At 38.9% G+C, this 13,959-nt stretch overlaps 1 protein-coding gene across 1 annotated transcript in view; it reads left to right on the top strand.

Annotated features, from left to right (window-relative positions):
- BSL1 (BRI1 suppressor 1 (BSU1)-like 1) overlaps window positions 1–12,272 on the top strand; it is an 80,350-nt gene extending 68,078 nt beyond the window's left edge. Inside the window, exons 12-22 of the mRNA XM_090013748.1 lie at window positions 929–1,115; window positions 1,229–1,460; window positions 1,537–1,707; window positions 1,789–2,027; window positions 3,093–3,177; window positions 3,284–3,382; window positions 3,476–3,675; window positions 3,763–3,838; window positions 11,200–11,335; window positions 11,438–11,577; window positions 11,697–12,272. Coding sequence (XP_089869874.1) covers window positions 929–1,115; window positions 1,229–1,460; window positions 1,537–1,707; window positions 1,789–2,027; window positions 3,093–3,177; window positions 3,284–3,382; window positions 3,476–3,675; window positions 3,763–3,838; window positions 11,200–11,335; window positions 11,438–11,577; window positions 11,697–11,780 — 1,649 coding nt within the window. The 3' untranslated portion in view covers window positions 11,781–12,272. The remainder of the gene's footprint in view (window positions 1–928; window positions 1,116–1,228; window positions 1,461–1,536; window positions 1,708–1,788; window positions 2,028–3,092; window positions 3,178–3,283; window positions 3,383–3,475; window positions 3,676–3,762; window positions 3,839–11,199; window positions 11,336–11,437; window positions 11,578–11,696) is intronic.
- Window positions 12,273–13,959: the final 1,687 nt, after the last annotated feature.

Below are 13,959 nucleotides of genomic sequence, written 5' to 3'. Positions count from 1 at the left end.
TCAAATCTTAGAAAACAAATCCCCAATTGAAAAAGCTTTTTAAAACTGCTCCCGATTTGAAAAGATTAAAGGTTTTTGGATGTAAATGCTTTGTGCTTCTTGAAAAACATAATAAACTCTCTCCCAAAACTATTAAATGTGTTTTTGTTGGATATGCCGATAACCAAAAAGGCTATCGGTGCTATGACTCAAAAAATGATAAACTTTATGTATCTAGAAATGTTAACAAAAGACACCAATGGGCATACACAAAAGAACACAAACATAAATAATAGATCTTTTATTGAGAGAAAATGCTTAGAAAAGCATTAGTACAAGAGAGGACTTAAACCCCTTTATATAGACAACATGAGACTCAAAAGAGTCGTTAGGATGCCCTCATACAAAAATGAAAAGACAAAGAATAAAAAAATATAAACAAAGAAAAATCCTCCCCTAAAGGGGAGTACCTATTACATGCAGGTAAAAAGACTAAAATGCCCCTAGCGGGCATTACTTATTATATATATATATATATATTAACATATACAACTCATATTTTAACATATGATGGCACTATAGATGCCATGTCTTATGCTGAAGGAGGTGGGGAAGGGATTGAAATAAAGCACTTTGAATTGTTGAACCAAGTATTATGTTGGTTTATTATAAATTAGAAATTCCAACGTTGAAAATTTATTAAACAACTTGTTAATAATGGATAGTAAGGGCCTTCTGGCAGGTTGTAGATTGTTTTTGTTTATTTCTTGAAATGGAAGAACAAAGAAAGTGTCTGGCATTAGGCCAATTACTATTAGTAACATTACTAGAAAAGAAGGCAATTTGTGCTTTCCATTGTTTTAAACAAATACTTTTCTGTACTTCAGAAAAAAAGGTTTCCGTTTCCGTTACTGTATGTGAGCCAGCAATGACTTTCGAACTTGTGCAGATTTACTGCTTGACGATCTCCTCTTTGCGGAAAATTCAACTGTTCAAACTGTAGCCATGATCCCCATAAATGCCTCTGAAAGAGCAATATCGCCCACCAAAATTGATCAGTCAATCATGACTGGTTCATCATACATCCAAACAATGTCAGATGGACTGATTGAGACAGCCACGTCTGGTGCTTCTAGGTGCTCTTTACTTGATTTGGTTATTACAAAATCATAATAAACTAAAATTCAGGATATTGTTGTAGTCTAATTCAATTTTGTAGTTGTTCATGATGAAATCGGTTTGTTATCAGTATGGATAGGAATTCTCTTGAAAAACTGGTTGAGGCTTCTGCTGCTGAAGCTCAGGCTGTTAGTGCAGTCTGGGAAGCTGCAAAGGCTGCAGCTTCCATCAATCAAGACAATATGTTAGATGGGCAGTTATCATCAGATTCAGTCAAGGATAAATCTCAAGCCTCAGAAATATCCTCAGACTCAAGTGATGGAGACATCCTTGAAACAGATGTTCGCCTTCATCCTAGAGCTGTATGTGGCAGTTGGATTTTCAGCATTTCATCTATGTTTAATGCCATCCTGTTGTAACTAACTTTGGATCCTTCAGGTGGTCGTTGCTAAAGAGCCTGTTGGAAATTTGGGTGGGCTTGTTAGGCAGCTTTCTTTGGATCAGTTTGAAAATGAAAGCAGACGAATGAATCCATGGAATATGGACCAGGGATATGCAGCAAAAAGAATCTTCAATAAACAAAAATCGCCTGTTGGCTTGCACAAGAAGGCAGGCAACATTAAGAAATTGAGGTTATGTTGGTAATAGTGCTTGTGGCTGGTTTTTCAATATTTATTTTTACTTTCGCAGATTATTTCCTTGTTGCTGAAACCTCGTAACTGGAGTGCTCCTATGGTGCGAAAGTTCTTTCTGGATTCATATGAAGTTGGTGAGCTGTGTTATGCTGCTGAACAGATATTTCTGCAGGAACCTACAGTTTTGCAGTTGAAGGCTCCAGTTAAAATATTTGGGGATCTTCATGGCCAGTTTGGGGACTTAATGCGCCTATTTGACGAATATGGTTTTCCTTCAACTGCTGGAGATATAACGTGAGTCTCAACTTCTGTTTTTGTTGTGGATTCATTCTCACCTTAGCAAATGTAGTTTCTTTTGGTTGGTGAGGTTGCCATTTGTGGTTTTGAGTTTTGGGCCCAGAGTAAACTATTTGTTATTTGAATGTTCCCTTTTGTCTTGGATGATGGAGTCTCAGATTTTGATGTCTCTGAACTGCTTTTGCATGGTTACCCTCATTGCTTCTGATACCAGCTAGGCTTAGGGAAGATGGATTAGGCAGGGAAATAGGGAAAATTGAAACTAGGATAAAATGAAATATATAAAGGGTTCTCTCTAGCTCTTAGTGGATCCTAAGATCTAGAGTATCTAAAACAAGGTTAGATCAAATCCTACACTAGGAAGTCTAGAGTAGTCCATGAGATCTCCAAAATAGATCCCTCCAAAAGTATTGTTAGTCAAATATATAAAATGAGTACAAATGCTCTTATCTATAGTTCCATGCCCCTCCCCTTAGCTTCCACTAGAAGCTAGCTTAGCTAAGCTTGGCTAAACTTCCCAAAGAAGCTATTAAGAGTACAAAGACCAATTTATCTCCCAAAGTGCACATATCAACCCTTTATTTCTCCCAAAAGGGTCACCGACTCTAGTACAAGCAATATCAATCCTCATGAAACCAAGACAAAGGAATCCATCCAAAACTAATGCTAGTGGGTATGGTAACTACTTTAAGTAATTGCTTTTGGCTGCCATGAGCAAGTGGCTTTTTCATGGTACTGACTGGACTCTGGAAGCCACATGCCATTTGAGTTCATTTTTTTAGGTACTGTTCATTGTTTGAGTATTATAGTTGATCATATTTTGTCTCTGCTATGTTTCATGGAGAGACATGGCCGTTTATGATGTTAAAAACACCATTACTTTCAGTTATACTTGTCCATATGCTGATTATGCAGCAATTGTTTACTCAACACCTTGTGCATGATCTCAAATCTGAATTACACAATATGGTGACTTTACTAGGTCTACATCAGTGCTAGTTTGATGATGTCCTGGACTTTATTACTATGATGAGTGTAATATGTATTTTTTGATGTTTCCAGGTATATTGATTATTTGTTTCTAGGTGATTATGTTGACCGTGGCCAGCACAGCCTGGAGACAATAACCTTACTTTTGGCTCTTAAGGCAAGCTTTGGCTGGAAGAGTTTGACAAAATATGATCTATTTCTTGCAATGATATCAACACAATCGATCTTGCCAACTTATAAATCTCTTTTATTGATTTGTATAGATTGAGTATCCTGAGCATGTACATCTGATTCGGGGGAATCATGAAGCTGCTGATATAAATGCACTTTTTGGCTTTCGGTTAGAATGCATTGAAAGGATGGTAAGAATGATTGGCATATTAGTGTCGTTTATATCTTGTCTTGTCAAGTAACCAACTTTGCCTGTGCAAACATTTTTTTTTTGAATTTGTTAGGGTGAGAATGATGGAATATGGGCATGGACTCGATTCAATCAACTTTTCAATGCTCTTCCTCTGGCTGCTCTTATAGAGAAGAAAATAATCTGTATGCATGGAGGCATTGGGAGATCCATAAACTATGTAGACCAGATTGAGAAACTGGAAAGGCCCATAACAATGGATGCTGGATCTATTGTCCTGATGGACCTACTATGGTATGGTTATCTTACTACTGATACTTAGAGGACAGCCAATTGATGAAACCCAATCTTGGACTTACAAATTGCAATAATGATTTGTAGGTCTGACCCCACAGAGAATGACACTGTAGAAGGGTTACGGCCAAATGCAAGGGGCCCAGGCTTAGTCTCTTTTGGGGTATGAAGATTGCAAATTCAAAATTTGCTATGCTTATGGACTTTAAAATATCTTTTTAGATAGTTAATTGTATGTTGGATGGTGCTCTTAATTGTGTCATTGCATGTTGGTATTATCCAATAAACTTCTGATTTCTGAAAAATGGTAGCCTATTTAGTTTCTTGCTTGTCATAGTATTCCACTATAAAATTTTACTCCTTTAATGTTTCACATTAAACTAAAATAGTAATTTTAATTGTAAGTCAAGATGCCGGATATGCACAAAACTGTCGCATGAATTTGGTTGTTGGCACTGGGATATAGCCCTTTTGTAATGTTCTAGCACTATAAGAGGAACCAGGTCTTACTGTGATGAGAGTCATGCTATGTCACAGGGACTCGCCTAACTGGGTGCCGCACCCGCGTCGACGCGATGCTGGTGCGGCACCCGGTGCGGTCAACCTGACCCTGGTGCGTTGACTGACGCACCCAGGGTCATTTATGTCAAACTTTTGGACTTTATATATATATATATATATATATATATATATATATATATATATATATATATATATATATATATATATATATATATATATATATATATATATTTGCTGCACCCCCACACTTGCACCCACACCCACACCCATGTGACATAGGAGTCATGTCATTTCTCCCCAAAGGAGGTGAGCATGCCATTAAGTATAAGCATCTGACCATGGTTGGGGAAGATGGCTCTCCTAGTCATAGTGACAAATATCATGAGATTTATGAAAATCTTGTGTTAATATCACGAGAAATTGCCTGAAAGTTTAAAATGACAATTTCTCGCAAGATTTTCAAAATATCGTGAGATTTTGCGAAAAAACATAAATACGACAATTTGAACACGATATTTACATTTTAAACGGCTATTTATCATGAAAAAACCATGTGTTTTTATTTTTAAATAATTTTTGTTAATATTTTCTTATAAAAAATAATTTTTAATTTTTCTAGTTTATTTTTTTATTGCCGAGATTTTGCAGAAAAAAATGCGAGATTTATGAAAATTTTTCAAATTCTCGTGAGTTTTTGAAAAATGATATTTTGCTGTTTTTAACTTTTGTCACTATGCTCCTAGTAAGCGTTCTTGGCTGCTTCGGGAGCCCTATGCCCAAGGTCTTAGGAGGGGCAGATGGTAATCATCGTGTTAAATATTGTTGTATATAATAAAAAAACCTTTTATGTATGTACGAATGTATATTTAGTATATATATAATGTATATTATATTTAAAATATATTCTTTGTTTCTTATTTTTTTTATTTTATTTATAACTAGCCGTTAGATCCAGCTAGCCGTTACACATGTCTAACGACCAGTTTAGCAACTAGTTAGACATGTCTAACGGCTAGTTGGCTGTTTCTCTCCTTCAACACAGAATATTATATGTAAAATATCATGATATTTTGAAAATATCGCCAATTTGATAATATCGCGATATTATCAATTATTGTTACTGTTTTTTATTTTTTATTTTTTATATCTTAAATATATTTTCCTTCTTTATTTTCATTTTTACTTATTTTTTATTATATATGTATTTTGTTATCTAAGCATGATATTTTCTTAGTTTTTGTTTTATATATATATATTGTTTTTTTAAGGATCGAGATTTTCTCGAGATTTATCACCAAACCTATAATATTGCGAGAAATAGTCTCGTCGAGATATAGCTGATACCAATATTTGTGTCTGTGTAATTATATGGGCAACCTAGCCATTGTTGTAACGCCCCAAATTTCAAACCTGCGAACCTTTTTAGAAAACAGGTAAGAGACTAGAAATATCTCTTTCCTTCAGAGTTTGTTTATGCAATCAGTGAAAGACTATTCTTTTGTTAAATTCAGAAAGGCAAGCTGTCAACTTTGGGCGCCTTAGCTAAAAGAACCAAAATGCACAAACCATGCTACTTGCAAGCCACTTGGAAAAGCCACTTCCATTAAAAGAAGTTTCCAAATAGTATAAAATTCGGATATTCCAAGGAAAATCCGTTACAAAACCCAAAACGTCCAGGACGCGAGCTAAGAGCAGGAAGAAGAAAGTCTTGAAGCCATCTTGCGATCGCACCATCGCCCGTGGTGTACCTAATCATCACCTGTACCCATAGAATGAGTTAGTTTCGTGAAAAACTAGTAGGTGCACAAGAGAGACTACATAAAACTAAATTATGTACATTTAATTTAGTAGGTTACGCAGTTTAAAACAAGTTAAACAGGTAAGCGGTGCAAAACAAGTAAGTAGTGCAACTGTCAAAACGCAGCATGACGATTCATTTGATCGTAAGCTGTGAACTATCACAAAACAAGCAAGTCTCATGACCCAACAACCAGTGTGAACAAACGTTATGTTTCAATATTACTGGCCTGCAGGTACGTGTAGGCAAAACGTAGAAACAACTGAGACTAGTTCGGGTGTCTGTTATTCTATGTATTTTCAATAACCCAAATAGCTAGTTGAGTCCGCTCCTAAAGGGACGGCTTTAGCCGAGAGAGGATTCCCCAAAGGCAGGTAAGCAGTGCCACGGATGCATCCAACTTCTGCAGAAGTGTTGAGCTAACTATTGTAGCCTATTTCCCCTAACTCCAATGACTGCGGAGGCCAGATTATTGCCCGTGGGGTGGTTGTTAACAACTTGTCCATTGGAGTTTTGCACCACTCTGTCCTCTCCCTTGACAGACAACAATAAGCGAATGGGTGCGTTTGGGGTTGCTTAACTAACGACCCATTCTATGCTGTGGTCTTTAAACCACTCGAGCATCTTGCCTGTGAAGGCGAATCAGTCATCATTTAAGTGATTACAACATTGTGCATTTAGCACTATTCGAGGTCGCACGTCTCATCTGATCATCGTAGTACTAGCGTGTAGTGCACGACTACAAGTACTCTAGGATGAAAGGGGTATAGCTCCTCAATAGGAGCCTCAACAAGAGTGTTTCACAAAGATGTAATATTTATCAAACTTTACTTTTGAAACAACTAGCAGTTTGTGCCAACATTTGGCATGCGATTTTCTAGAATCTCATCCGCTATCGGGGTATCTACATGCCTCACATGACTCGATACCGACCTCGATAGATGGGATAAGGGTTTCTCAACAGAACCTCCGCTAAGAAGTTCGCTCGAACCCCAAATCGTCTGCAGGACTGCGTACTCGAAGAACCCGAATCCCTGCTAGGGATCTCTCTAAGCTCTTGACTCAACTCTTGTCGCAAGAGGGAGAGCGGTAAATGCTTCTTGCATCCTCCACGAGGATGCCTCTAAAGCCTATGCAATGAGCGAAAACCTGAGCGTCATCTGCAATAGCAAGGCAGTAACAACACATGCAAAAGCAAGAGCCTGGGCGCAAAGCGCGACGACAAAGTAAATACTGTAAGCAGGAGTGCAACGCAAGACCTGGGCGCAATGCTCGACGACAAAGTAAAGATTGTAAGCAGGAGTGCAACGCAAGACCTGGGCACAATGTGCGACGACAAAGTAAAGACATGAAAGAAAGTAAAGGACAAGGATCGCGAAACTGCGTCCTTGAGTTAAGTGCATACTCGTATAAATATATATATTTGTATATATATATATATTTATTTATTTAATGGTCGTTTTTAGTTAATTGAACTTAATTTAATTGTCCAAGTCTTTCGTGCAATCTTTTCTTACCTCGGAGAGTTGCCAGCTTGTTGGCGCCTGTGGGTGTAAACGATTGACGACTCGGGTTACGGAGCGCGAGCGAGATCCGTCGTAACTGCAAATATGCGATATTAACATGCAACCAAGACTAAAGCAAAAACAAGGATAAGACTGGACTTCTCCGATACATAGGGCTGGGGCAGGGCCGAGCGACTTTTGCCGCCAAAAGAACAAGTACAGGGGCCATCGACCCTCGCTGGTTATTTAAAAAGGCAAGGGCCTTCGGCCCCTGCTGGAAATTTTAAAAGGGCAGGGGGCCAATGGCCCCTGTTGGAACAACAATAAGGGCAGGGGCCTTCAACCCCTGTTGGAATACTAAAAAGGGGGCCCCTGCCAGGAGAGAGAGAGAGAGAGAGAGAGAGAGAGAGAGAGAGAGAGAGAGAGAGAGAGAGAGAGAGATGCAGGGGCCAACAACCCCCCTGTGGCTCTTGGGAGAGGAGGCTGGGGCCAAAGGCCCCTGTCGGCTTGCTTAATAGGGAAACGAGACAGGGGCCAAAGGCCCCTATTGTTTCTGAGATGAAAAAGGAGGCAGGGAGGGGACCCGACCCTCCCCGGTAGAGACAAAAGGGCAGGCAGGGGCCCCACAACCCCCTGCCGAAACCCTCCTCACAGGCGGCAGGGGTTTTACCCCTGCTGATCCGTCGCAAATGGTAGGGGCTAAAGCCCCTGCTGCACGACCCTTCCTTATCGTAAACAACCGACGGGAAGGGGCTTTTTGCCCCCGTCTATCGACGACAAGGAGAAGAGAAAAGGGAAAGAGGAGGCAACTGAAGGAAAAAGAAAAGGGGAAGAAAAGGCGTACCTGGTGGTCGCCGGAGGAGCCTTCGGGCTGTCGACGGTCGGATGGGAGGTCGCAGGTGGTGTCGGGTTGATAGGGGTCTCCGGGATGGCTCGCCGGAGAGGATCGTCGGTAGCGGTGACCGTGGACGAGCGAGAGAGAGTCGGTGAGAGAGAGAGAGAGAGTCGTGAGAGCGAGAGAGGGGAAAGGGAGGCTTCGAGAACCTCCCCCTCTTTTCCTCGCTGTCTTTAAGAGAGAGCGAGGGAGGCGGTGCCTCAGTTGGGTCCGGATCCGACCCGAATCCAAGGTCATAATTTTTTTTTTGAGTTTTACAATTGTAATGTATGTTTTTAGTGAGCATTATTATTAATAAAATTTATATTTTTTGTGTTGCTCTCTTGCTCACATACACTCTTTGCCTTAGTGCATTTGTATTGCCCTTAGTGGCGTGTGTTTGGCTTATAGCCCTCTTGTAGTACTTCATTGTCTTTCAATTATCATGGTATCATTGCCACTCCTTTTTCCTAGCTGCCTCTAAACAAGACTCAGGCTCAACATAAGAATAAATCAATACAAAAAATGCATGATATTTAGGAGCAAATGACTCATAGGATACTAAATGAGAAGGAAGAATCAAAGTTTTAGATCTTCTACATACCTTAGAAAAATTAAGAAAAGATGACTCACACAAAGACTTTGAATTTGGTTGGTCGGAATCAGCTGACAAAGGAATATGATCAAAATTGACCTCTTCTCTTCTATCTGGCTTTCCCTTTACTTGATCCAAAAAAGGAATTTCTACAACATTTTCATGTATTTTTGAGTAGGCTTGTCCAAATCGATTATCTCTTGGCTGAACCTGCTCCCCTTGAATCTCCATCCTTTCATTTATACTATCTTTTTAACCAAAAGGCATCGAGAATGACAAATCATACTCATCTCTTGTCTTTTATCCATTTTGGCTGAAATATAACATATCCTCATGAAGACATGTTGGGATACCACACCCTCTTTTCAATAGGATCAAAACATTTGTAGCCCTTTTGACCATTAGCAAAACCAAGGAAACAACACTTAACAATTCGAGGAGACAATTTATCTCTATATCTATCAGGTAGAAGAACAAAACATATACATCCAAATATTCTCATCATTTCATAATTTAGGGATTTTTCATACAATTTTTGAAAATGAAATATACCTTAAAGCACACTTGAGGACATATGGTTTATCTGATAAATACTCAACTGCACCCCTATAACTAGACCTAAATGGCAAGGCATGACCTTTTGTCAACCTACAACTCTCACAGTCTTTAACATTGATTATACACCACTAACTGAGGCTCACCAATGTTTCCTGAAGATACCAACTTTTGCAACTTAAAGCAAACTTCTAAAATCATCCTCTAACAAGGTCCTAACTCAAATAAAGCAAATTGCAACCCTTCCCTAAATGTGTTGATGTCAACACCTCGAGATGCGTGCCTACAGGAACAATGCTAACAATCCCAAAATGAAGTTCCTAATACTCTCCTTTCAATCCCAGATGACCTCTTCTTAGAGCTACACAAACTCTGATACCATATTTAAGGAGATACATGCATTAGGGTTTCTCAAGAGAAAGCACAAGTAGGGATGGCAGTGGACCGGGGCCCCGCCCCACCTCACCCCGTTTGGACTGGTGATGGAGGTCATGAAACGGGGATGGAGGATAAAATCATAACCCGTGTGGGGATGGAGGCAGGGATGGACTTACGTGTTCCCTTGCCCCATCTTTGATCCCCATTAGTAAAATAACTAAAATACCCTTCGATGGTTTGACCTTCTTCTTTAGGGATGACAATAGACCAGGGGTGCTTTGGTCCACTGCCATCCCTAAGCATAAGAGAGGAGAGGAGAAACTAACTTCATTGATTTCATAAAGAAGAAGGTGGTGCCTCTTAAGGGTCGACCCACTCTAGATACATTACAAGACAAAGAAAAGAAAAATGTGCATGACCAAACTGCCCCTGGTTATGTTATAATGTACAAAAGAATACTAGATTAAGGGACATCACACTAGTGATACAGTATTTTACACAACTCTTAACAGGGGTAATGTTGTAATGTCACAAAAGGGAAAGTTAATATAAAATAGGAGATTCACACAATCCCACATTGGGAAATGTGAATACAAAAAAAATCTGTCCAGAATTCTATTCTCTTCCTCTTCTCTGCAGGATCTCTAAACCAACAAGGTACCCAAGTCTATTACAACCAATGTCACATGGGTACAGGTGCAGGTGCTGGAGCTGGTACGGAGGGTACGAAATGGCAATTTCAAAAAATGCGGGTACGGAGGCACGGCTATATATATATATATAACTATAAAATAAATTCAAAATAAACTATGTGTAAAGCCTTACTTTTTGATGAATAAAAATCTGAGGGGGCCATCTCCCCCAAGTTATTCATTACAAGAAACGCACTGTGGGAGGATACAGCACTGGTCATATAACTGAATTTCTGGGACCTGCTGAGATCTTGTTTTACAATCGTTCTTGTCATATTTTTTTCCCTTTCCGCATTTACATATTTGTCATTAGCACCATTACCACGTAAATGGCTTGACTTGGGTTTGCATATGAAATATCAATATTGGCAACCAGTAATATGATTTTTCCTTCTTTTTCCTTTTTGTCAAGTTATTCTGTTGGTTGCCATTTTTGATGACTAGCATGATGTTATGTCACCATGTCATTGGCGACCTTTTTGAGGAGCAAGATGTTGGAAACGTACTGCAAAATTAGAAATGAAAGGATTCTTTATTTTTTTCTTTGATTGCATTGTTTGGAGTTCCATCTCAGTGGTTGATATTGTATGTTTATGTAAATGCAGCCTGACAGAGTGATAGACTTTTGCAAGAAGAACAAGTTGCAACTCATCATCAGAGCCCATGAATGCGTCATGGATGGTTTTGAGCGATTTGCACAGGGACATTTGATCACTTTGTTTTCAGCAACAAACTATTGTGGTAATTTAATCTGTTTGGTTGTATCCCAAAAGGCTGTGTATTTGTTGATAAAATAGTCATTGTGTTGTATTATATGCTGATGCTGCATGGAACATTTGTCAGGAACGGCAAACAATGCTGGTGCATTACTTGTAATTGGTAGGGATCTGGTGGTTGTGCCCAAGCTGATTCATCCACTTCCACCACCTTTCCAATCACCAGAATGTTCGCCTGACCATACCATGGAGTTGACATGGATGCAGGTGAGTTTGTTATCTGCCCATCTGCTTGTTCTTTTCCTTCACAAGATGCATCTAAGAGAATAAGCTAAATTATGTGCTTGTTCTTTTTCTCAGCAATATTGTCTTTTCATTTTATTCAGGAGCTCAACATTCAGAGACCACCCACTCCAACAAGAGGCAGACCACAACCTGCTCATGATCGCTCATCTCTTGCTTTTATATGACTGAAATGGATGTATTGAGTGTCAAGTTAAATAGATCTCCAATGGTGTCTCCAAGCAATTTTTCAATTGTTTGATGTAAGAAAGGTGTAAAGAAGGTAGGAAATTGGGGTCCTAGTGATTGTTGATGTAGCAATGTATAAAAATAATGCGGGTGAAGTGGATCCTGCGTGTGTTGTCCATTGTGTGAAGATCACCATGAACCACCGTCCAGGTTCATCTCTGGTTATTAATTTTCAGTGAAGGGTTGATATCTAGGCTAAGTGGATTTTTAATGTATTCCTTCTTTCATGGTTTCGTGTTAAATATTATCGAGGTGAAAGTAGTGTGTTTCAGGGGTATTATGCCCCTTGGTCATGCCGAAGCAAGGCAACTCCCTGGTGGAGAGGAGTGCACTACAGGTTTTCACTGTTGGGAAAGTGGCCATGTGTACTTTTGGTAAAAGTTTCAAAATATTCTTTATTTTATGATGAGAAAATACATATTCTTCTTGAAGTTTTGGTGCTTTTATTGCTTCTTCTTAAACTGCTTTGAAAAGTGCTTAGTCCCATATCTAAAAGGGAGTGATATTTCCGGTGATAAAAAGTCTTTCTTCTATATTTTATACTTTAGTAACTCGTGTGTTAGGGTGGCCTTTAGATGTCTTGCTTTACGCAGGAACAGACTCGCCGTTCATTCGCACGTGCGCACAATGTGCACTTTTGCAGTGGCGAGAGGTACATGTGAGGCATCGAGGTTCATTTTGACCGCTTAACCTTTTTACTTAATCGTATTTGACTTTCTTCTTCTCGATTGGTTTGGCCGTTTAAAAGTATTTAAAAGACATTTATATGGTGTTTATGGGGTGTTGTGACTGTTGGTTTTGGAGGTCGTTGACCTTAGGTCAAAGGCAGGTGACAGTTCATGATCATTTTTGCTGTTGGATTGGCTTTTAATATCATTTATCACAAAAAACTGATTGGCTTTCAAAAGGTCTAAAACTCTTGATTTCAGTCTTTTGAATCATTAAATTTCTTAATTCGCAAGTTTTCTCTCTTTCTATTCTTGTGTTCTCGTTTGGCTTGTAAAATTCATTGTGAGAGAGGTCATCTGATCTTGCAAAGCAGTGATGTTCTTGAGTCTAAACCTAATTGTATCTTGGGAACTCAGTCTCTTACAAACCTTGTTCGCATCTTCAAAAATACTGAAGGGGCAATTAAAGTTGTAAAGATAGAGTTCCTAAGAACGTGCCTCTGGGCTTGAGATCTTGATTTTCATAAATCTTGTTTTTGGCCGCCATTTGTTCCAACAAGTATGATTAGGTCATTGATCTTTGGGTGGTTTCCCCATTCCTCGTTAAAAAAAGATAGCGTGTTGCACTTATTGCACGAGATTGAAGAAAATGATCAAAGAGACTGCCACTAATGAGAAAAAACTAGATATGTAATCATAAATAAATAGAAGATTATGTAACCATTGTGAAGGTCCTATTTATATATCTAAGTTCTTGCTAAAACTTGCTTGGTATAACCTATTGATAACCTAAATTACTTAGGTTACAATCACTCGCTTATCATAATCGTCCAAAAGAATGTTTATCCAAAGTCTTAAAGCCTTTTAAAAAGTTGTAGATAAGATAAAAATAGCCAGATTTGTGCTAGTGGTCTTCGCTTTATTTTCAAATGACTCACATGTTCCTCGAGGATAGGCGAAAAAATGGATCAAGCCAGGTCGGATCCCCTAACCTTTTTCCTGGATGCAGATTTAAAAGTAGGTTCCCCTAACCTTTTTCCTGGATGCAGATTTAAAAGTAGGTTCCATTTGAATGTGTATGTGGGTTAGATGACAAGGTGATTGGATTTGTTGGAACTTGAATGACTTTGACGATTTTATGTTTATATATAAATTAGATCTCATCCATCTCCATCTCCAACCCCAAAACCCTCTATTTCCAAATCTGTGGTTGGATCTGGTATTACCATAAAATTAATTTGAACCCAACTTTATACCTTCTATTGTAGATTAGGCTGAATCTATGTCACAAGGATATGAGACATGAATTTGCATAATTTTTGAAAAATCAGACACGGAGACATTGATTTTTTAACTATTTAATTGATCACAAATGGGCTGAATCTATGTCACAAGGTTATTTTTATCTAGCCCTTATGCGGGCTTCATCGACTGTTAACACTTGCTCTCA

Source organism: Nuphar pumila, chromosome 7 (genome assembly GCF_984573655.1).
Source record: "Nuphar pumila chromosome 7, dmNupPumi1.hap1.1, whole genome shotgun sequence".
NCBI classification, from domain to species: Eukaryota; Viridiplantae; Streptophyta; class Magnoliopsida; order Nymphaeales; family Nymphaeaceae; genus Nuphar; species Nuphar pumila.
This window is presented reverse-complemented; position numbering and strand designations above follow the sequence as displayed.